Source organism: Mercenaria mercenaria, chromosome 5 (assembly GCF_021730395.1).
Source record: "Mercenaria mercenaria strain notata chromosome 5, MADL_Memer_1, whole genome shotgun sequence".
Lineage (NCBI taxonomy): Eukaryota > Metazoa > Mollusca > Bivalvia > Venerida > Veneridae > Mercenaria > Mercenaria mercenaria.
Window position 1 is genome coordinate 61,314,562 of NC_069365.1, and position 24,644 is coordinate 61,339,205.

Sequence of the window (24,644 nt, forward strand, 5' to 3'; positions counted from 1 at the left end):
CAAATAATCTCATCTTGTCACTACGAAAAAAAATCTAAACTTTTTCCTTGACACTTTGAGATTCTGTGGTAAACGTCTGAAAATAAAAGGATATTGTTGAAGAAGAGGTAAATTAGCCTACTTGTAAAAAGTCTTAACTCCTATAACACAGCTGCTCAATGGCATTTTGTTATGGTATGCTACGTATTAGTAATTGTATTGTACTTTAGTCAAGCTGGTTTATCATACGATGCAGAAGTCGCATGTGGTCAGCATGTGGTCAGCATTTAATCAGAAAATCAATATTGTCACTTGACATTTTGTATTTACGGATGTGCAAAGTGATATCATGTTTATTCTAAACTTTCAGTTTCTGTTGCTATCTTATGTCAAAGTGATTTCATGGCCCTACCCAATCAAAATTTTGGGAAAATGCTGTTTACTCCAATTTAATGTCAATAGTGAACTTTAAAGAAACAAGATCCACCGTAATGTGTTGCAAATTGTATCCACTGCACACTGCGTTGGAATCATTTTTGGTCAATCATTTTGTATGCTTGCAATGAAAAATCACCGATTATGGAGAAAAAGTTTTTGCTTGACAGTGTCAGACTTACATTTAGATGCAAACGTGCTCAGGGGTCGTTTTGTACAAGATTTTACCCTTTCTGATAGAAATTCTACAAAAATGGCAGTCCCTCGTCAAACTGTACAGAAGTGTTTACATTAATGACAAAGAATTGCACTGAACAAGTGTTTGTGGCTGGAAGAGTACACATGTGGGCTCCTGTCTCACTGGTTGTTTTTCAGTCAAACGTGAAGCACTCGTTAGAAAAAGTACCAATGAGAGCATAAATTTAGTCAGTCGGCCATATTTCTCCACCCCATCTGCCATGAATCTAAAAATCCACCGCAGCGGCGTTGGAACCACCGCTTCTGCGAAAGCTATGGCCAGTGTGAAAACAAAGATGTAAAAATGATATACAATATTAAAAGAAATTAGATTCAAAAGAAAATTAATTAAATTAATTTCAATCCCTTAGATTATACTTTTTCAGAAATTATATCTTCACAAACCAGACTATATGGAAATTTCCTATGTAATATAAACAGATATTCCTGCCTTTCAACTGAAGCCTGATTCAGGTGTCTGAGTAATTATTATTTCTTTTAAAACAAAACATGTACAGTAGCGTATTAATTACAACGTAACATCTTCATCTGGTTTTAATTCTCTTGACTACAATATTTAACAAATACTTGGTAACAAGTGTCTTATAAATCAGCATACATTGTATCTACAGGGAGCTTTCAATTTTATATTTTCCTAAAGAAAGATATGCTAAATCATAAGATGGGAGAATTTTGAACAGAAAAATTATGGGTTTGATAAGTGCGAACTCAGCTGGGAATAGCTGATCATTTTGGAAACAATCATCACCTATTTGATAGAGTATATAGGCCACATGCAGTAAAGCTTCCATACAATACTGCCTAACAAAGCTAGTAACATTGCACATCTTATAAGGAAAAAGCTGGTTGGTATAGACTCTTATGTATATAAACTACAATGTTGAAGCCTAAAGGGCAACAATGTTGAGTCCATTATTTGTTGACATGCCTACTGAATGACTCAAACATTTCAGCCAATTAAAAAAAGTTTCATTTCAATATCTTGACCCAAACTAAAGTTATCTAACAGAAATGATCACCCACAAAAAGAAATTAATTTAAGTCCATAAAAAAATCTTTAGAAGAAAAAAAAAGAAATTGCATTATACAGAAGATCATCTAAAAACCATTAAAATTGAGAAAGATTATTCAAATTTGTTGACACTGTTTTAAGTTTTTTTTTTTTTTAGAATATCTTTTAATTAGCTCACTGAAAGGTTTCATTTCAATATCCAGAGGATGTCACTGCAGAGTATGGATATATTACTACTGTCAATTTAGCTTAACCCTAGGGGAAACCTAGCCTGTAAGTGGTAAATACTTCCTTAAACAGTTCAATGACAACTATCATATTTTCAGCAATGAATTCAGTCTCATTTTATTACTTAATACACCCTCAGTTGGAACACAAGGCAAGGGTATAGGGTAAGAGCAGATGTCTCTAGAACTAGATTGAGTATATATTATCTAATTTAACTTTAAACTTTAATATTTAAGGTTGGCAACAGCTACAGCTGTAGTATAACTGCAATTCCTATGTGAATATCCATTGTTCCAAACTTATAAAAACTTTGGTGTTCCCAAAAACCCTTTATAAGTAGAGGTAAATTGAAATATGCACTATAACAGCCATACAAAACGTCTGTATACCAGCCAGTTAATTAACAACACTATACAGTGAAATCTTGCACCATCTATATCTCAGTGTCCCCTATATCAACTCCACATACAGAAGATAATGGTGGGAAAAACTGGTTGTCTAATTTGAATTTATTACAGGATACAAAATCTCTTAATCCCATAAAGAAGACACGGATGTTTTAGAAAATAAGAAACCATGTTGCTGATATGTTGTTGCCTTTGTGTTTAATTCAGTTAAGTCCCTTTTAAACCTTGTAGAGTGATTAAAGTATGAAAGCCACATGGTAAGGCACCTGAAATCTTAACTGTTATCTAAAATACTAAAGAATCTATATTATTTGCAATGGATTTATTTCCTCTAATTTAACTCAGTTATTATCTCCAAAATATTATCATAATGTGGCACATATCTTTGGAATCTGGAAAAAAAGGGAGATAAAACATAATTTAGCTACAATAAGAAGGTTTTAGTGCCACTGCATGGTAATTTTAAATGAAACACTTTACAGAATGATCAGTTTTTAATGAACTTCTTCTCTGCTTTTTCAATTAATGGCCAATAACTTAAATTACAGCTGCTATTAATCTTGGTATAAAGTGTAACTCTATAACATCAATTATATATTCATATTTTTAACTACCTTGGGTACATGTAATTAATTCCCTGAACAGAATTCTATTAATACTTCAATATTAATTAATAGCATCTAATACAGCTTATCAATTAGAAATCAGTTCTGTCGCAAGATGATATGTGTAAATTTGAGATTCTTCAAATGGATTTATGCAAATTAGTGTTTACAGATGAGGGTGTTTAATAAGCCGATTATTTAAATCAATTAGCTATAACTTTTATGCATTAAAATCAAATCAATTCAAGCTTACTGCTTCTAACAAATATGAAATGTCAAATTCAAAACAACCACCTCATAGTGATTTAAGAAACTAAGTTCAGAAACAAGTTGTTTGTTAACAAATCTGACATTCATATTACTTAGTAATAATAAACTATGATAATCCATTTTACAGATCTTCAATAACAAGACATTAAAAGAAGTGAAAACAGTCCTTCCTTCTTAACAAGCATCAAACTGACCTTGACCTTACTGGCCACTTAGCGCAGAATGGACACAGAAGATTTCTTTTGCATATACATGTAGTAGCCTTTACATATGCAAACCATACCTTATGTGTATGCAGGTGGTAGCCTTTAAATGTGTACACCATACTTAATGTGTATGCAGTTGGTAGCCTTTACATGTGTATACTGCATGCAAGTATGCAAGTGGTAGCCTTTTCATGCATACACCATATATTAAGTTATGCAGGTGGTTGGTTGCCTTTACATGCATACACCATATATTAAGTTATGCAGGTGGTCGCCTTTACATGCGTACACCATATATTAAGTGTATGCAGGTGGTAGCCTTTACATGTGTACACCGAACCTTAAGTGTATGCAGGTGGTAGCCATTACATGTGTACACCATACCATATGTGTATGCAGGTGTTTGCTTTTACATGCGTACACCATATATTAAGTGTATGCAGGTGGTAGCCATTACATGTGTACACCGTACCATATGTGTATGCAGGTGGTCGCCTTTACATGCGTACATCAAATATTAAGTGTATGCAGGTGGTCGCCTTTACATGCATACACCGTACCATATGTGTATGCAAGTGGTCGTCTTTACATGCGTACACCATATATTTAGTGTATGCAAGTGGTCGCCTTTACATGCGTACACCATATATTAAGTGTATGCAGGTGGTCACCTTTACATGTGTACACCATATATTAAGTGTATGCAGGTGGTAGCCTTTACATGTGTACACCGTACCATATGTGTATGCAGATGGTAGCCTTTACATGTGTACACCGAACCTTAAGTGTATGCAGGTGGTAGCCTTTACATGTGTACACCGAACCTTAAGTGTATGCAGGTGGTTGCCTTTACATGTGTACACCGTACCATATGTGTATGCAGGTGTTCGCTTTTACATGCGTACACCATATATTAAGTGTATGCAGGTGGTAGCCATTACATGTGTACACCATACCATATGTGTATGCAGGTGGTCGCCTTTACATGCGTACACCATATATTAAGTGCAGGGCTCCGGAAATTTTGATAACTCAATCGGTCCGAAACGAAAATCCTGACATCGGCGCTACCCCACCCACCACATTCTCAATATTACATATTTTGTAAAACGTGATAGGGTAAAGAAATGAGCATGTCATGCATTTAAACCGAGTTACCAGTCACCGCGCGTTACCATACAATGAAGACAGTTATTCAGTGTTATGTGTGATCGTTACTTTGTTTAAATTTCGATGTTTTTCCGAGATAATATGAGGCATTGACACCGTGTGCGTAACTAGTCTAAAAGCCAACGCACGTGACTTCGATACCGTATACACGGCAGATACTTTGTGATGTTTCCTCATTTTTTGACGGAATTCTATAAAATACAATGCATCAAAGTGAGTTACACGACACATATTCTCTGCTAAACAGCCTCAGTATTTAAAGAATACTCCGCCGCGGACCGAATGTGTACGCTATTTGAACGCTGAGATCGAATTTCCCGCATGTATAGTACCAAAACGTCACGCGGGTTGGCCACGGATATTTCATTTCACTTACGTTGTACTTCAATAAGCAACTACATTTTATAAAGTTATATGTTCTCTTCTGATGTAAACAAAATTTCAATTTGAAACGTTTTTTAAAAGACCGATTTGATAAACAGTGCCACTCCGGTTTTCTTTATCATTCGTGGTTGCCCGTCCATTATTTTCTTTTTTGTACAGTCGGGTTGCAAAGACGATTTTCTGCATTTGTTTCAACTGGAGCCCCAACAAATGAATCATGTAATTTTTTCAAATCAAGTAATTATAAAAATTATTTTTATCGGTTTTCCGTGTGATGTCTCATTAAATCAAAGACCTATAATGTACAATTATAGCTCTTTGATTAAATGCAGCGGCCATTTGTTTGTTACCGCGATCAAACATAGCCATCCGTCGGATTCTAAATAAAAGAAGTGGATCCCCGTCGAAATGATTTGGATCCAGTCAGAAACGTTAGGAAACCAGTCAAAAATGTTTAATACACCGCAGTCGGCTGTCTGCAAACATTAAAGGATGTGCCGCGCGAGCACTGATTGCGTCACGCGCTAATTACGGACCGATTATCAAAGTGACAATCAGACCGATTGACACATTTATTGATTATCTGAAGGTGCGACCAACAATTTCCTACTTGGTAGGTGATCGTGTGTTGAGATATCAGACCGAAATTTATTCTTTTCTCCATTTTTACGGGACCGATTTTTTTCGTTTTTTCACTTCACGAATTGGTCTGAAAAGTCAAAAATCGGTCCAAAACCGACAAACCGGCAAATTTCCGAAGCCCTGATTAAGTGTATGCAGGTGGTAGCCTTTACATGTGTACACCGTACCATATGTGTATGCAAGTGGTCGTCTTTACATGCATACACCATATATTAAGTGTATGCAGGTGGTCGCCTTTACATGCGTACACCATATATTAAGTGTATGCAGGCGGTCGCCTCTACATGCGTACACCATATATTAAGTGTATGCAGGTGGTCGCCTTTACATGCGTACACCATATATTAAGTGTATGCAGGCGGTCGCCTCTACATGCGTACACCATATATTAAGTGTATGCAGGCGGTCGCCTCTACATGCGTACACCATATATTAAGTGTATGCAGGCAGTCGCCTCTACATGCGTACACCATATATTAAGTGTATGCAGGCAGTCGCCTCTACATGCGTACACCATATATTAAGTGTATGCAGGCGGTCGCCTTTACGTGAGTACACCATATATTAGGTGTATGCAGGTGGTAGCCTTTTCTTGTTTACACTGTACCTTAGTTGTATGCATGATATGCATGTAAAACGACTGCTTGCTGTGCAAAATAATTTATATGTTCAATGTCTTTTCTGTGCAACCATAGTTTTCTTTTTTTCTGGACAAGTACCTCAACAAAAACACCCAAAAAACATGACATAAATCAGAATCACTGAATGGTAAACAATCCTATCTATTATCCTATCTAGGCCTCAGATTATAACAAGAGGGCAATGATGGCCCTGTATCGCTCACCTGAGTACCACTGCTCAAAATGATATGATCAAGTTTTGACATAGAGCACATAGGCATACACATTAAATATCATCAGGATAAACATTTTCTTGTAACAGTCCCTTTTGACCTATTCAGGGCCAAATTCCATACCAAGTTTGAGGGTCCTAGGCTTAAATGCTGCATTTTTGTACTAACATGACTATTCCTTACCCTGGAAGACTTAAATAACATTTAAAACCAATCTCATTAGATGCTGCTGAGATATATTCATTTACATAAAATAAAGGGAGGTAATTTGTCATAAATTCAGTCAAAAGTCATCTACTCTGATTGTCCGAGTCCATCTGATGGCACAAATGACATTTCAAATCAGTATCTTTATTGGTTACTGGGATACACCCATTTTAATTTGAAACAAAGGGAGGTAATTTGACATAAAATTAGTCCATAGCTATCTACCCTGATTGCCTCAGTCCAACTAAAGACAATAATGAAATTTCAAATGAGTTCTATAAATATTTACTGAGATAAATCCATTTTTATTGAAATCAGGGGAGGTAATCATGCATTGGTATATGCATGTAGAAGTACGGAGTACAAGCCTATACAACATTGAGTTATCAAATATGACTATTTCTTACCATAGAAGACATAAATAACGTTTCAAACCAATCTCATTAGAAGCTGCTAAGGTGTATTCATTTAGATAAAAAATAAAGGGAGGTAATTTGTCATAAATTCAGTCAATATGTATCTTCACTGATTGTCCAAGTCCATTTGTTGACATAAATGAAATTTCAGATCAGTATCTTCATTAGTTACAGAGATATACCCATTTAAATTTAAAATAAAGGGAGGTAATTTGACATAAAATCAGTCCATAGTTATCTACCCTGATGGTCTCAGTCCAACTAATGACAATAATGAAATTTCAAATAAGTCCTATCAGTACTTACTGATATAAATCCATTTTGATTACAATCAGGGGAGGTAATCAGATAAAAAATAACTCTGGAACCTACGATTGGATCTGACAGATTCGTCATGGAATCCAAGATTTATTGTTGTTGAAGATATTTTAGAAGTTTGCATCAAATCAAACCATAAATGAAGTCTCTATATGGCTGCAAAAGCCAAAATAGCAATTTTTGGACCTTTAAGGGGCCATAACTCTAGAACCCATGATGGAATCTGGCCACTTCAACAAAGGAACCGAGATCTTATGGTGACACAAGTTTTGTGCAAGTTTGATTAAATTCAAATCATAAATGAAGCTGCTATTGTGCAGAAAAGGTCAAAATAGCTAATTCTGGCCCTTTCAGGGGCCATCACTCTGGAACCCATAAAGGAATCTGGCCAGTTCAAGAAAGGAACCAAGATCTTATGGTGATACAAGTTGTGTGCAAGTTTGGTTAAAATCAAATCATAAATGAAGCTGCTATTGTGCAGACAAGGTCAAAATAGCTAATTTTGGCCCTTTCAGGGGCCATAACTCTGGAACCCATAATGGGATCTGGCCGGTTCAACAAGGAACCGAGATCTTATGGTGACACAAGTTTTGTGCAAGTTTGATTAAATTCAAATCATAAATGAAGCTGCTATTGTGCAGACAAGGTCAAAATAGCTAATTCTGGCCCTTTCAGGGGCCATAACTCTAGAACCCATAATGGAATCTGGCCAGTTCAAGAAAGGAACTAATACCTTATGGTGATACAAGTTGTGTGCAAGTTTGGATCAAATCAAACAATATAGCTGCTATTGTGCAGACAAGGTCAAAATAGCTAATTTTGGTCCTTTCAGGGGCCATAACTCTGGAACCCATAATTGGATCTGGCCAGTTCAAGAAAGGAACCAAGATCTTATGGTGATACAAGTTGTGTGCAAGTTTGGTTAAAATCAAATCATAAATGAAGCTGCTGTTGTGCAGACAAGGTCATAATAGCTAATTCTGGCCCTTTCAGGGGCCATAACACTAGAACCTATAAAGAAATCTGGCCAGTTCAAGAAAGGAACCAAGATCTTATGGTGATACAAGTTGTGTGCAAGTTTGGTTAAAATCAAATCATAAATGAAGCTGCTGTTGTGCAGACAAGGTCATAATAGCTAATTCTGGCCCTTTCAGGGGCCATAACACTAGAACCAATAAAGAAATCTGGCCAGTTCAAGAAAGGAACCAAGATCTTATGGTGATACAAGTTGTGTGCAAGTTTGGTTAAAATCAAATCAAACACAAGAAACGCAGCAATGCCACGAAACCAGGTTTTCAACACTTTTCATAAGAATAAACAAGAGTGCCGGAATGTCACAACATACGCCCGTCACAGCAAATTTCTTTACTCTAGCACCTGTATTTGCAGATGTAATTTTAATTTTGTGGTTGTTTAGTAATCATTGTAATTCTTTTGTCCACAAAAAAACTCCTTACCAGGTAGAGATACCTTAAAATACACCTAAAATTAGAAAGTAACAACTATGTTGTACCACAGAAAAGTGGTCTTGGTTTTTCCCTACGGTCAATTATAAAAAAGTTACAATATAAGTTATTTATAGTAACAACTAAGGGAAGTTAATCTTAAAAAAAAAAAAAAATTGTAAGTCCACACAGAAATCCTTACCAGGTAGAGATTGGTCAAAATACACCTCAAAATTGGATGTAACATGCATGTTGTACTACAGAAAAGTGGTCTCGATTTTTCCCTACGTCTAGTAATGAAAAAGTTACAATATAAGCTATTTATAGTAACAACAAAGGGAAGTAATTCTAAAGAAGGGAACTCCGCAAGACACTTCGTCTCATGATGGTGTATAATTGTGCCAAGTTACATCAAAATCCCTCTATGCATGAAGAAGATATGCTCTGGACAAAGTATTCATTCTTGTATCCTTTGACCTCTAAGTGTGACCTTGACCTTAGACCTAGGGACCTGGTTCTTGCGCACGACACTCCGTCTCATGATGGTGAACAATTGTGCCAACTTTCATCAAAATCCCTCCATGCATGTAGAAGATATGCTAACCCTAACCCTAACCTAACCCTAACCCTATTTTTAGTAACAATGACCTTGACCTTGATCCCAGAAACCCCAAAATCAATCCCTAGCTACAACTTTATATAAGTTTTCTATACACCAAGTTTCATCATGATAGCTCATTCCTAAGTTAAGTTATTGACCGGAAACCCTTTTTCTATTTTAAGTAACAGTGACCTTGACCTTGACCCCAGAAACCCCAAAATCAATCCCAGCCTTTGTCTTGATATAAGCCACATACATACCAAGTTTTATTCAAATATCTTTACCGAAACAAAAGTTATTGACCGGAAACCCTTTTTCTATTTTAAGTAACAGTGACCTTGACCTTGACCCCAGAAACCCCAAAATCAATCCCAGCCTTTGTCTTTATATAAGCTACATACATACCAAGTTTTATTCAAATATCTTTACCGAAACAAAAGTTATTGACCGGAAACCCTTTTTCTATTTTAAGTAACAGTGACCTTGACCTTGACCCCAGAAACCCCAAAATCAATCCCAGCCTTTGTCTTGATATAAGCTACATACATACCAAGTTTTATTCAAATATCTTTACCGAAACAAAAGTTATTAACCGGAAACACCAGTTTGACGCCGCCGCCGCCGCCGCCGCCGCCCACCCGCCCGACCGACATCTACCCCAACCTAATAACTCGGGTTTTAACGAAAACCTGGTTAAATATAGCTGCTATTGTGCAGACAAGGTCAAAATAGCTAATTTTGGCCCTTTCTGGGGCCATAACTCTGGAACCCATATTGGGATCTGGCCAGTTCAAAAAAGGAATCGAGATCTTATGGTGATACAAGTTGTGTGCAAGTAACGTTAAAATAAAATCATAAATGAAACCATTATCCTGCAGACAAGAAATTGTTGACACACGGACTGACGCAGACGAAGCTCACCTTGTCACTATATGACAGGTGAGCTAGAAAAGATATGCTTTATAAGAAAAACAAGTAATTGAAAATTGTATTTAAGAAAAGCTGAATAAGGCAGCAGGAGGCATTAAAAACCAATATAAAAACAAACTAAAGGTATAATAATTTATCATATTTACCTATCATATGATTCTCTAGAAAAGTTTTAAAGACTCCATAATCAGTAAGTCTAAAGAAAGTCTACAAAAACTTTCCTTTATAAAGGGACATACCTCCTTAAATACCTCATTATATCAAAAACAAATAAATAAACATACGCAAAGTAAAAAAAAAATCAAAAATATTAACCTAGTGTATAAGAAACAGAGAAATTTCTTCTTGTTTACTTGAAAATTAAGACAGAACAATTAGTACTCTGTTGAACTCACAAAACTTTTTTATACACATACTTATAATTACTAAGAAATAAAGTATTTATAAATTTTGAAAAATATCACAAAAATCTAGAGGTAAGTCTCTTTAAAACTTTTTGTTCCCTGTATAAAATTGAGAGGAAAAATGAAGTTAACAAATATCCGCTTTCCTTAAAGTATGACATTGCAGATACCCGAGAAGTTTTAAATGTATAATATTGTTATGTGATCTCTTTAAATAAATCTTTTTTTAAATGTTTCGTTAAGGTTTAGGAGTATATCACCAAAACACAGAAATATTTTACAAATGAATAACATTGTTACCAATATTTTACTTAACCATTACATGTTCTGCCGTACTGTCCCCTACTGAAAATATTCTGAAAAAGTTGTCCCCCTTTGAAAATGAATGCCATTTGTAAAGAAATAAAAATAAACAATTGCTGAAAACTGTGTTCCACTTAATTATGTAAAATTTCAACACTCGCATGCGATTGCAAATGAATCAAAACTAACATGTGTAACAGTTCTTTGAAAATGGTGAGTTTTTGAAGGCGTTTGACTGCCCGGAAGTGGGTCCCATTTAGGAAGTCTTTTTTTCGGAATTCAATGTTTATTTTAGTATACTGACACTTGTTTTGTTGTTTTTGTAATGATAGCGTGTATATTACTTATATTACTCTACAAAACAAGTGTCAGTATACTGATATAAGCATTGAATTCCGAAAAAAGAACTGTTTAAACAGGCCCCACTTCCAGACAGTCAAGCGCTTTTAAAAACTCACCATTTTCAAGGAACTGTTACACATGTTTGTTTTGATGCATTTGTTATAGCGTGCAAGTGTTGAAATTTCACATAACTAGGTGGAACACAGTTTTCAGCGATTGTTTATTTTTATTTCTTTACAAATGACATTCATTTTCAAAGGGGGGCAACTTTTCAGAATATTTTCAGTACGGGACAGTACGGCAGAACATGTAATGGTCAGGTAAAATATTGGTAACGATGTTGTTCGTTTATAAAATATTTCTGTGTTTTGGTGATATACTCCTAAACCTTAAAGTTTGGGAATAAATGAGTAGCCACCTGACAATGTCTGCTCAGGTGACCTAGTAAGCCATCAATCCTCAGGTTTTGCACTAGGAAACTTTTTGTTGCTATTATTTTCAAAGCATCATTGTTCTTATACAATAGAAAGCTGTAATTTTGGAAAATCTGTACATCATATCATACCATTTCAAAATTTTCAACTTTTTCACTTGTATTGTTTGGCTTTTTGAATAAATCGATCTATCTGATAAAAGAAAACGCTATAATTTTACATGTCATATCAAAATAATTTATTTGCATGCTTTAATAACCAACTCTTATTCAAGTCCATACAATATCCCTTAAAAAGACTAAGCTATAATTGACTGAATTGATCTTTAATTTCTCAATTGCCTATTATTCAACATAACTGCTTATTGATGGAAATTAAAATCTTTTGAAAACCACTTGTCAATGATTCGTTTTTATTTATGTTCATTTCTATTCTATAGGTAAACACAAGGCGAACAAAATGGGTGACAATGCAGTAAAACAGTAATTTGAAAACATCTTTACAGAAGAAAGAACTCGTACAATTGGAAGAAAGAGTTTAATTGCTGCTAATAAAGAATTGAGATGGGTGTCACACTTTAAGCAATATGACCACTTTATTCAAAATTAGTTATAATAGGGTTCTCAAGATTTTGCTTTTTATTAATAAATCAGTCTTACTCAATCCTTAACCTATGTTGTTGTTTTGTTTGTTTTGTACTTCTCATCAGCACCAGATATATATTTTCAAATATTGCTTGTTTCATGACTTATAATTCAAATTTATCTACTAATGGTTGATCCATGAATTTCAGTAGTAAAAAAGTGTTTCATACTTAATACTATTTTTTGTTTCAGCAGTTTTAAAGGAAATATCATATATTTATTTTGATTACCCCATCTGCAGAATATAAGACAGATGTTACATATTAAATTCTGCTTTTTTAACCTCAACATAGAAAGTCTAATATGTTATTCATGATATCATAAGAAACATGGGGGAAATAAGCTTTTACAAAAAAACCTTCACTGAAACATAGTAAGCCATCATCATGAAGATACCAGGCTGTAGCTTTTGTCTGGGGTAATTTATGTAAAATTGTACCATATATATTTACACACAAAATACTTTTTGTTGTAAAGTAATCTTTTTTCATGACATAAGTGGTACAATAATGTATGGAAACCAAACCAAGTGTAAGAAACAAATTTTTGAAGGAGTTATTATAATGAAGAACAGGTTGAGAAAAGGGTTGATAAATATCCCGACACCAACATCTTTTCAACACATTCTGCGGGTTTACCTTGCAACCTTGCCTAACACTTTGACAAGTGACGGAATGAAATTAGGCAGAAAATCTATTAAATTGGCACCTTAGGATCATAACAAATTACCAAGCTACCAATAATGCAATAGACATAATTACCTGTAAGAGTAGTAGCATTATATCAAATAGTGTCATCGTAACCAGGTAGATAGGTGGGGAATATCACCTCCACCAGACAGGCTATTTGTTCTATAGGCAATATAATTAGGCAAATTATCTCACATTATCTTGTCCAAATAGAAATTATCATGGTGAGGTAACAGAGAGGTAGCAGGGGTTGTAATGCTTACCATCTCCCTGCAGTGACAAAGCCTTCCCAGAATACTTCTGTAAATAATGAACTAGTTCTTGGCTAAATGCTTTCTAAATTAGTTTAATTACTGTGCACTAGCTGCTAGATACAAAACTGCAATTTAAGATTTTAACAAAGAAATAAGGTTGGCATATATGAATAAACTTGATTATAATATTATATTGCAGCAAACATAAAATGCATTATTTATACTGACGATGTTTATTCGTAATTTTTCAACCAGTTTATAAACATAATCTCAATTTGGATGAAAACAATAAACAAATAATATGGTCTGAATAAATATGTCAATTGTGTGATTATTTCATCAAGCACTTGTTTCTTTGTAAATATTTGAATTTTACACCCTGGTGTGCTATACCTTGAGTAACTGTCTGCCAACTTAAGTTTACTCCGAAAACAACAACCCTTCTTTTTAATCTAATTTTCAACTTTATATGAATTTCATTGGCCTACACAAACTACACTTGCCTTTTTCACTTAACAGACAATAAAAGACTGTAGTAGTTGATTGGAAAATTAAGACTTTTGATGAAAAACACCTGAAAATCACTCTAAACATGGTGCCATAGGGATTTTTATTGTTGATATTACAGGCTAATGGTCTTGAAATTTAATACCCTGCTTACAACTTCAAACATCTTCATAGTTCACTTATTTTATGAACATAAAATTAAACATTCTTTCACAATTACAATGTATGCTTTCATTAGTACTAAATCTCATAACTGTAACATTTTAAGCTTTTTGGTGCAATTCCAAGTTTTTCGGTACTTTACCAATAACAGTTAAGCGATGAAGATTATTTCAAAATGCAAAATACCAATAGGCATCTTTCAAAAAAATCTTCTTGATTCACGTATTTGAAATCTTTTTAACAATATATTCATTCAGGAGGGGATATGAAATTATAAGCAGCAGTATTTGTAATTGTATTTTACAGTAAACATTTATATATCACAATGGGATGTTGTCTGTTGTCCACTACCTTACTTTGATTTTGGTCTAGAGTTACGGATGTGCATTACATTACAACTTATATTAATTCTCAATTCTGACCAAACATATCTTTTACATTTATCTTTCTTCAAACTGTATAAAATAATCTCAGTTCAAAAATAATACAAGCAATAAAAAGTCAAAACTAACAAGTAAGAAATTATAAAAACAGATTTTTTTTTATTGTCAAAATGCAAGTTTTCATAATATTATAATATAACAATTTATGACAGTAAGCAACATTTATGGGTCTCATCATGATTCAATATCAGGTCATAAAAATCAAAACAGGAGTCAAAAATATGAAATAAATGTTGGCCTTTAAGTTAACATTAACTAAACTTCATATTACTTTTACAGACTATTCATGTATTAAAGGACACTTATAGTTCAAGATTAATGATTAATCAAACACAATCACACCAATATCACGAGTCCAGCTCTTAGAGAACACCAAGCTTCCGTTAAAGTTTTCCATGGAGTAAGAAGAGAATCGGGTGATAAAACAGTAACATTTTCACTGGAGCCCCGTTTAGAAGCTATTATGTATACTGCATGAAATTTAAAATGAAAAGCAGATATCTTAATGATTTCTGTTTTTGTCTCAGATCCAGAAAACTGGCCATAACTTGAATTGAAATACTGTTTAATAGGATGTAAAGATAATTAAACATATAACAGAATATTAAATAAAGCATGCAATCCAATTATTGACAAGCCATAAAGAGTTAAGCATAAACTGAACTTATGTCTTACAGTCTCAAATTTATTCGTATTAAATGAAACTACTGCCAGCTTGGAACATTAATTTTTACCATGGCATTTTAATTACATTGCAGCACATTGTTAACCATGACTTTTACTCACCTTAAAATGCCGATGATTGTTGTCTAAACCATTTTTCTGGATAAGATCATCATCAGAAAAAACATCATCTTCTAATGAGAAACTGACTTCTTTTTTCTTCTTTTCATTAAGTAAACTGTCCTCTGATGGTAGTGAAAAAACTGTTATACTGCCATCAAATACTTGTCTGTCATTTATATCTGGATCTACTTTAATTTGATTATTGTTCTTTCTTTTCTGTTCTTCCTTTCTTTCCCTGTCTATTCTTCTAATGATGCAAATGGTGGCCAAAATTCCAAGGGAGAGAACAACTGTTACTATGCCAACTATAATTGCTATCAAGAAGTTCTGGTTACTCAAGACATCAGTAGATACTTCTGTTTTAGTTGCATTGCTTGATTTTATTCTGATGAAAAGCACACATGGTGATGTTTTTGCTCTAGGTTTACCATAATCTGACACAAGTATATCTAGTTTGAACAGTTTACCTACTTCCACTGAATCTACTGATTTTGTAATTTGAATTTCACCCGTGTTTGGATTTATTTGAAACAGCTCAGAATCATTTCTGGCAATAATGTCAAATCTCAGTCGACTATTTCCAGTTCCAATTTCATCAGCATCACTGGCAAGAACTCTTGTCACTATCTGCCAAGGTTTTGCCGACTGCACCACAGAAGCTGTATTGTTATCTGGTCTTGGAAAGCGAATTTCAGGATACATATCATTTGCATCAGATACTAGAACTACTACAGTGCCTGTACTGCTGAGCGGATTTTCACCTTTATCAGTTGCAATTACTTTGAACTCATATCTATCTTGAGCCTCACGATCTAATTCTTGGTTTGTTTTAATATTTCCATTCGAAAACATAATAAAAGGAATGTTATCTCTATCATCTGGATGTATTTTGTATTCAACCTGAGCATTAACTCCAAGGTCATTGTCTGTAGCAATAACGTTTCCAACTGGAGTATCAGCTGGGAGATTTTCTAGCACAACAATTGTAAAAGGGGACATTTTAAATACTGGTTTCTCATCATTTACATCTGTGATGTGTAAGTTAATCATAGCGGAGCCAGTTTTGGATGGTTCCCCTTCTTCTCCTTCATCTATAGCATAAATCGGGAAAACATATGATGATATGGTGTCTCTATCCAGAGACCTGTTCAGCCGTAGATTAGCAATGTTATTTGGTAAATTTTCAAAATAGAAGTAATTCTTGTGAGTGTATCTTTTTGAAATTTCAAAGCTTACTTTAGAGTTTTTGCCTGAGTCTAAATCTGTAGCACTAACTTGAAGAATAAAATCTCTGACTGGTAAATCTTCTCTCACATTTTTTGTATACGGAGACTCGGTAAAGACTGGTGTGTTATCATTTTTATCCAAGATGGAAATATTGAAAGATGCTGAAGCGGGCAGTGGTGGTTTACCATTATCCTGGCAATGAACTGTGACAGTCTGGATCTGATTCCTCTCATAATCAAGCGGTTGTGCAACAAAAATCTTATACTTATTCATATCAATTCTCTGTATATCGAAGTCTATACTCTGTATTATACAGCTAGCCATTCCTTGCTTTCCTTCATCATGGTCCACAACCTCAACAAAGGCAACCACTTTTCCTATATTTGCAGACTCTGGAACTTCTGCATTGTCATTTTGGGTTAACAAATTCATAACAATCTTAGGTGCATTATTTCCTGTGTTTTCAATATTAACAATAACAAAAGTCTGTGTTGACAATGACTGTCCATCAATGGGATTATCGTAGGCTTCCACAATAATCCTATAGATTTTACCCGGAGAATACACAATTTTCTCTTTTAGAATAATTTCACCAGTATCTTCGATAATACCAAATTTATCAAAAATTTCGTTACTCTGATGAGGACTTAGTTTATACTTAATCTTGCCATTGTCTTCTGAGTCTAAATCTGTTGCATTCAGCTGAATGATTACCTCCCCTTCCATTGTCTCCTCAGTCACTGTACAGTTGTAGGATGGAGAATCAAATTGTGGTTGATTGTCATTTGCATCTGAAACTATTATAAATACTGGCAGTCTCCCTTGTCGTGGCGGAATGTCACCATCGAAAGCTGTTATTTCAAGATGATATGCATCCCTAACTTCTCTGTTTAATGGTTCAGTCACATATAGTCTAATGATAGAACTGCCATCTAAATGTTTTGAAAACTGAATTGAAAATGGTAAATTTCCAGTAAAATCAGGATCCACAGACTGTAGTTCATATTGTTTCAGGGAGTATTCTGGACTCGTGTCACGATCTCTTGCTCCGTCAATGGCGTATGATGTGCCAACCAAAACAGCTTCAGAAACTGGTAATGTCAAAGTAGATTTTGAAAACACTGGTGAATGGTCATTAATATCATTAATGAAAACATGAATTTTCAAAATTCTGAAGAAGCTGCCTAACTCAGATTTTGCTGCAATCTGTAACACAAGCATACAAATTTCTGTGAACTCACAGACGGTTTCTCTGTCAATTACATCATTTGTAAACAAATCAGCACTGTTTTTACCTACTCTAAAATAATGTGAGTACTGGTTTCCTGTTGTCAAAAAACTAAATGTAAGTGATGAAGAGTCACTACCTCCAATTGCAGAAAACAGGTTTGAGTCATCACCGATATTTCCAATTTTTGTTGAGTTTGAAAGTTCTTCTTCAATATGGTATGTAATATCCTGAGCTAAACTGGTAATCCCGATGATAGTAACATAAACACTAAGATAAATCATTTTACGCTCCATTTTGATCCTTTATAATATTTTTGTTCATTTATATCAAATTTTTTTTTTCTTTTACAAACTCGCATGCACTGCATATATTTATCATGTATTTCTATGATTTCTGTATATAAATATCCATAATATGAATTATTTAACACATCTCTATTATCTGCTCATGCAAAATCATCACAGTAAATAAGTACCGGTACTTTTCTAGCAAAACAATTTTAATCCTTTAAACCTCAATTCTCTGTTCAAATTCACCGCTTTCACTTGAATAACCTTATTCAAATAAACATCAGTCTCCACTGAATTCATGTATTGCTCACGGTTTTACATTCACTCTGTTAATGATTAACTGCAGATATTTCGCTGTTATTTATCCTATATCTATACTACCTATTTTAATGTTCCACATCAATGAACTTATACTATAATTTTCCATACAGGAAATTTCACAATCAAATTTTTTATATAAAACATCATTAAAGAGTCTGTAGTGCGATTATGACACCAGTATGAATTATATCAAACAACAATACCACAAAATTGTGCCGCTCTAACTGTCCAATGTTAACATTTTCCAATTATGGTTTAATAACCAAAGGCAATGGCAGAAGGTTTAATTGCAACTGTGTTGCTTTGCTGATTCCAGAATAGTTTCCACGTCTTGATCTTAATAACTCCACTTTCTTTTGACTTTCTTATGCCCTAAGGTAATTATGTCCTTTAATTCTTGATCTACCTGTCTTTATCTGTTCTGCCTCTGGCTGAAAACACATCAATAAAATTTCAGACCATGAAAATCAAATATTTTATACCTAAGTTTTAAAACAGATACAGATCAACTGACCAGTAATTAAAAGTTTTCTATTGTAATCTTGTCACTACTAAACACTGACTGACCCCTCTTCTTGTCTCATCTCTATTTATTGGTTTATACAACAGCTATTTATCATGTTGTCTCAAAGATTCTCTGGACTTTAATCTGGCATGCACTTATATATACATAAATATTTTTGAAAAATTCATTTCTATTTATGTGAAAAAAAAAATCAGTAAAGAAGGGTATTGTTACAAAAGGAGTTTTGAAAATAACTGAGAAATAATGAGAACATTTTCCCAGGATAACTTGAACATCTAAAAGTATTTTATACTGAAATAATTAAATTACATTCACAAAACATGCATAACTAGGATTTTAGAGACCCTGGCAACAGTGAGAGGTGTTACATAAATCCTAAAAAAATGCAATAATTGACAGAGATTGTTGGCTGTCTATAAGAATTTTTGAGTTTTTGGTCTTTTTAAGATGAAATTCCAGCATAAACACATATTTTGTCTTGCATTTTGAGTGTAATGTAACGATATATTTCATTTATAGCAAGAATACCAGGTCTAAGCAGACAGGTTAAATTAAATAACATCTCCCCCCAAGAGAATACATGTTTTCCTGGAAATAAGGTTTACCAGTTTTCCGTCTCAAGTTGATGTCATTTAGACAATGGCTTAGAGACATAACCCCAAAGGAAACATGACATACAAATACATCTATTCTTGAAATTTAAATTAAAGTAGATAAAACTTGTCTCGGAGTACAGTCTAAGAATAATGTCTTCTGCAGTTTTACATTTACTGTTAAATATGTATCATGTCAGAAATAATCTTAAAAAGTCTTTTCCCAACTTTAACCTTTCTTTTTCCTCATGCACCAAAAATATCTAGAAATATCTTACATTATGTTCAAATTCAGCAACAACTTTTTTAACCTTTTCTGTTTTCTATATTTCCATCATAATTAATAATAGTAAGATTACAATTTACCATTTAGCTTAACTGCTGGACATTTTTGTCATTACTGATCGAACAGGGTAGATTATTTCCCTCTTTGATATTTCATTTCTTATTTTCAAAATCTTCTCCATAATTAAGGAAAATTACCACAGAAGACTTTTCGATCTAAAATACCTCACAAATTTCCAGCTTTTGACAACAACTGATCACAGACATCTTCCTCACAATTTCCCTATTCTTAATCTGAAAGAATTTGTATCATCAATTACTGCTTCCAGGTCGATTGTAAGACATTTGCCCCCCAGGACACTTTCCCCCCAATGAAAAGATGAACTGCTGGACATCAAATTTTGCCCCCCAGTTGAAATGGCAGATAGGACATTTGCCCCCCATAGCTTATTTTTGGAATGGACATTTGCCCCCCAATATTTTTGTCCAATATGCCAGTATATATAACTGTATTTGTTGTTGTTTTTTATCAAAATTACTCAGTAATTTCAGTAAAACAAAACTGTTTTATTAATTATAATTTGATAAATATGTTAATTACTTTTAGGTGTTAAGGTAAATAACAGCATATTATTGAGTAATAAAAGTGCTCATAACAGCGTTATAATTTCTTAATTAGTGCAATGTTTTAACACTCAAACTTGTTAATTTGGCTATTATCTACTACAAAATTGTATAAAACAAAGATATGCTACCCTAAAATATGAAGAATGTCTTGTACGAAGTTCCTAAAAAGTCACTGGAGGACAAAAATATTGGGGGGCAAATGTCCATTTCAGAAATAAGCACTGGGGGGCAAATGTCCTATCTATCATTTCAACTGGGGGGCAAATGTCCAGCAGTCCACTTTTTTATTGGGGGCAAATGTCCTGGGGGGCAAATGTCAGGATCCCTTCCAGGTCATATCTGAAAGTTTTTCCTTTAGGGACTGTGGTAAGAACGACAAAGTCTGCTGTGTATCTACAGGCTCCGAATCCATGACCTCAAGGTCATACATAAGTGCAGCACTCTACCTAACACCACTCTGAATCCATGACCTCAAGGTCACCACTGCATCTCTCATGTGATAAATAAAAAGGAAAGTAAGATAGAAAATGAAAAGTGTTTGACAGCCTGTTTCTTCCTGTAATATAGTTATATATCTAGAAGTGTTACACTGTCATTATAGGTGCTATATAATTCATCAAAGTACACTCGCAGTTCAACCATCTCGCAAAAATACAACAAAAAACACCACAGGCGGAACTGTCACCTTTTCCATGAAAAAGAAATTGGGTGTTTAGAGAAATAGTGTAATTTCTAAAAACAGACATTTCAATAAGGAGATGAAAATAAGAATTTCAAACTTTGGATCACATTTTTAACTTAAATTACCATGAGAGTAAGTTTGTCAAAATAAAAGGGACATCAAGTGAAATGATTTTAATATGATTCTAAAGGCCAAATTGTCAGTTAATCCTACACTCGTCTGCTCATTGTAAACATGCTTTTAAAAGGACCTCATGCGAATATGGACATCCAATTAAGGCTAGGTTGTAAGGATAATCAAGAACAACTGGATTACAATGGAAATTAGTAGCCAGGATGCATCACTGTATGGCAAAGGGGCAGAAAACATGCATGAAAGCCAGCAATTTTAATTGTCTACAAGGGTCTGCTAACTTTAATAGAATTTTTCACATTTTCAGACACCTAATTACAAACATGTGTTAAGTTTTCTTCATTTCAATGGCATTCCCAAAGCCAATGGGGAAATAATAGAATTACAAGCATTTTATTGTATTTGCAGACAAGGCGTTAGTAAATAATGACAAGTTTTCATCGCCTTTTATATTAACGATTGCTGTAAGGAACAGAAACTATGTATTGTTTGTATGCCATTAATTATCACAATTATAACACCAAGGAAAAGTGTGGCTCCCATTTCGACAGTTTATACTGGATTCAATAAATGTGTGGAATAGACAAATCATTGCAATATAGCACAATTGTACCAGATATGTACATTAAAAATCTCTACAAATAAAACAACAAAAAGCAACACCATCTCACAGTGGTAGCTCAGTAAACAACACCATCTCACAGTGGTAGCACAGTAAACAACACTTACAGCAGTGTGCAAACATTACAGCATTTGACAGCAGAATACCATTTCATATTTATATGTTAAATATTTCACCAAACTACAACAACAGAAGAACACTGATTTTAGCAAACATATACAAACATTCTAGACTGCTCTGGCACAGTATTAAGTTTGTAATGACCACTTCATTTTGTTTTTCAATCAACCACCTTAAAAGATATGAGATATGTACAATAATTTTAGGTCTGTTTGAAAAACCTCCAAAATGCATGATTTTCATTGATTGATGTATGTGAATCAGAATGCTACTCTAAGATTTTTATATTTTGTATAGTTCAGATCTATTATCTGTCATTGAGAAAATTACCAATCAATTTTAACAATTAATCTGAAAAAATAAGCAATTTAACAGAAAAAATTCTTTAACCTAATTAAGCATTTTTCATTTCCCTTAGATTCTTCTTCTATAAAGACAAAATTTGCAAAGTGTTACTTAAACTATTACTGCTATTATACAATCGGAGAATGTAGCTATCTTGATGATAAAATAAACACTATTGATGTATTTCCCAATATAACATTGATTTTTATTAATTATAGTGTCAATAATCAGAAAATCTGAACAAACAAGGCAGAGATTTTTCTATTGTCCAAATAAAAGAGTAATGAAGTTGTCTGCATGAAAGCATTTGTTTTCTTTTCTTTTGACATGTACATTGTTGCTAGACAGAAGAAGCTTACATTGTCTAAACAATACAGAGGTTTGTGGAAAAAAACAATCAATTCCAGAAGGTAGGTTGTTTATAGATTTCACTTCAATGACCCGAGGGTTTTATATTAAAGTAAACAAAATTAATGTACGCTAGACAAGTTGTGGTATAGTGGACAGTCAAAATTTCTTTAGGGTCTTTGAGTTGACACATGTACAATATTGTCCATAATTAGGTAATTTATTGACCTTTTTGAGACATGAACATCAATATATTAATTTTAGATTTCAAATATTGATTATTATTTTAATTTTATGAGTTAAGGACATTCATGGTGAGGTAGTTATCTAAATTACCTTCTACTAGATGTAATCACTGTAGATAACAGACTATAAGCTTCAATGATTAAATCATTACACCAGTAACTTTAAAGTCTTTATTGATGTCATAGGAGACAAAAAATGTCTTGGTGCAACATTATTTATCATATTTCAGTGAACTTAAATTAGTATTTTATTGTCTCAGAACCAGAACACTCAGATAATAAGGGTGACCTGAAAAAACCACAGCTGCATGGATTAAGAAAGTTCATTTTGTGAACTATGAATTTAAAGCATCAGTAATGATTAATTCTTGGTACATCATAGTAAAATAAATGATTAATACTGAATGAATGCCTGGAGAGATACCTGGGTCAGATTCACCGCCAGATTTGTAGGTGGGGTAAAGTAATACAACAGCAATACAAGATGGATGAGGATTTCACAATGAGTGTCTGTTTAAACAAACTGGGTATATGTCACTGTACACTGTTTACTGGAACATTATCCCACTGAGCCAGTAATCTAATCCCAATCCTGTGTCAAGTGATGGTCTTGTACATGCATGGCTGACGAGAGTTTGCATAGTATAGGATACATTAATGGAAAACATGAAGAAAGATCCTGTTACAATCTCTAAATGTACAGGAAATATCTTGGCCTCATTATGGAACCAGTGTATCTTTTTCTTTATCTACTTATAGTTACAACAGTATTGTCTCAAGCTGACAAAATAATATTCTGTCCAACGGAACATATGATTTTAACTGATCTGGTGACCGAAGACAAGAAGGGCAAAAGATGAAACTATAAAATCTGACTTTTCTGTGAAATGCAATACTAATGGCTTTTCAACACTAAGAGTTACCTTACTTTCTGGGGTAAAATTACATTTATTGAAGTGAGGATGGTCTAAAACAAAATATTCTGGTTAAGACTTTTAAGAGATTGTACACTACAGTTTCTACAGATTACAAACATGTATTGTAAATATTTGAAACAAGAGGACCATGATGGTCCTGAATCGCTCACCTCTTCCCACATGACCTAGTTTTGAGTATGACATCGTTTATTCTACTATTTGACATAGTGACCTAGTTTTTGAGCTCATGTGACCCAGTTTCGAACTTGACCTAGATATTATCAAGATAAAAATTCTGTCCAATTTTCATGAAGATCCATTGAAAAATATGGTCTCTAGAGAGGTTTTTCTATTATTTGATCTATTGACCTAGTTTTCGAAGGAACGTGACCCTGTTTTGAATTTTACCTAGATATCATCAAGGTGAACATTCTCACTAATTTTCATGAAGATCTCTTGAAAAATATGGCCTCTAGAGAGGTCATAAGGTTTTATTATTTTTATACCTACTGGCCTAGTTTTTGACCGCACGTGACCCAGTTTTGAAACTGACCTAGATATCATCAAGGTGAACATTCAGATCAATTTTCATGAAGATCCATTGAAAAATATGGCTTCTAGAGAGGTCAAAAGATTTTTCTAATTTTAGACCTACTGACCTAGTTTTTGACCGCAGTTGATCCAGTTTCAAACTTGATCTAGATATCATCAAGATGAACATTCAGACCAACTTTCCTACAGATCCCGTGAAAAGTATGGCCTCTAGAGAGGTCACAAGGTTTTTTTATTATTTGACCTA

At 33.8% G+C, this 24,644-nt stretch overlaps 1 protein-coding gene across 1 annotated transcript in view; it reads right to left on the minus strand.

The window, feature by feature from the left end:
* LOC123557393 (putative protocadherin beta-18) overlaps positions 1-24,644 on the minus strand; it is a 55,228-nt gene that overhangs the window by 16,612 nt on the left and 13,972 nt on the right. Inside the window, exon 2 of the mRNA XM_045348836.2 lies at positions 15,335-18,834. Within this exon, the coding sequence (XP_045204771.2) occupies positions 15,335-18,085 (2,751 nt within the window). The 5' untranslated portion in view covers positions 18,086-18,834. The remainder of the gene's footprint in view (positions 1-15,334; positions 18,835-24,644) is intronic.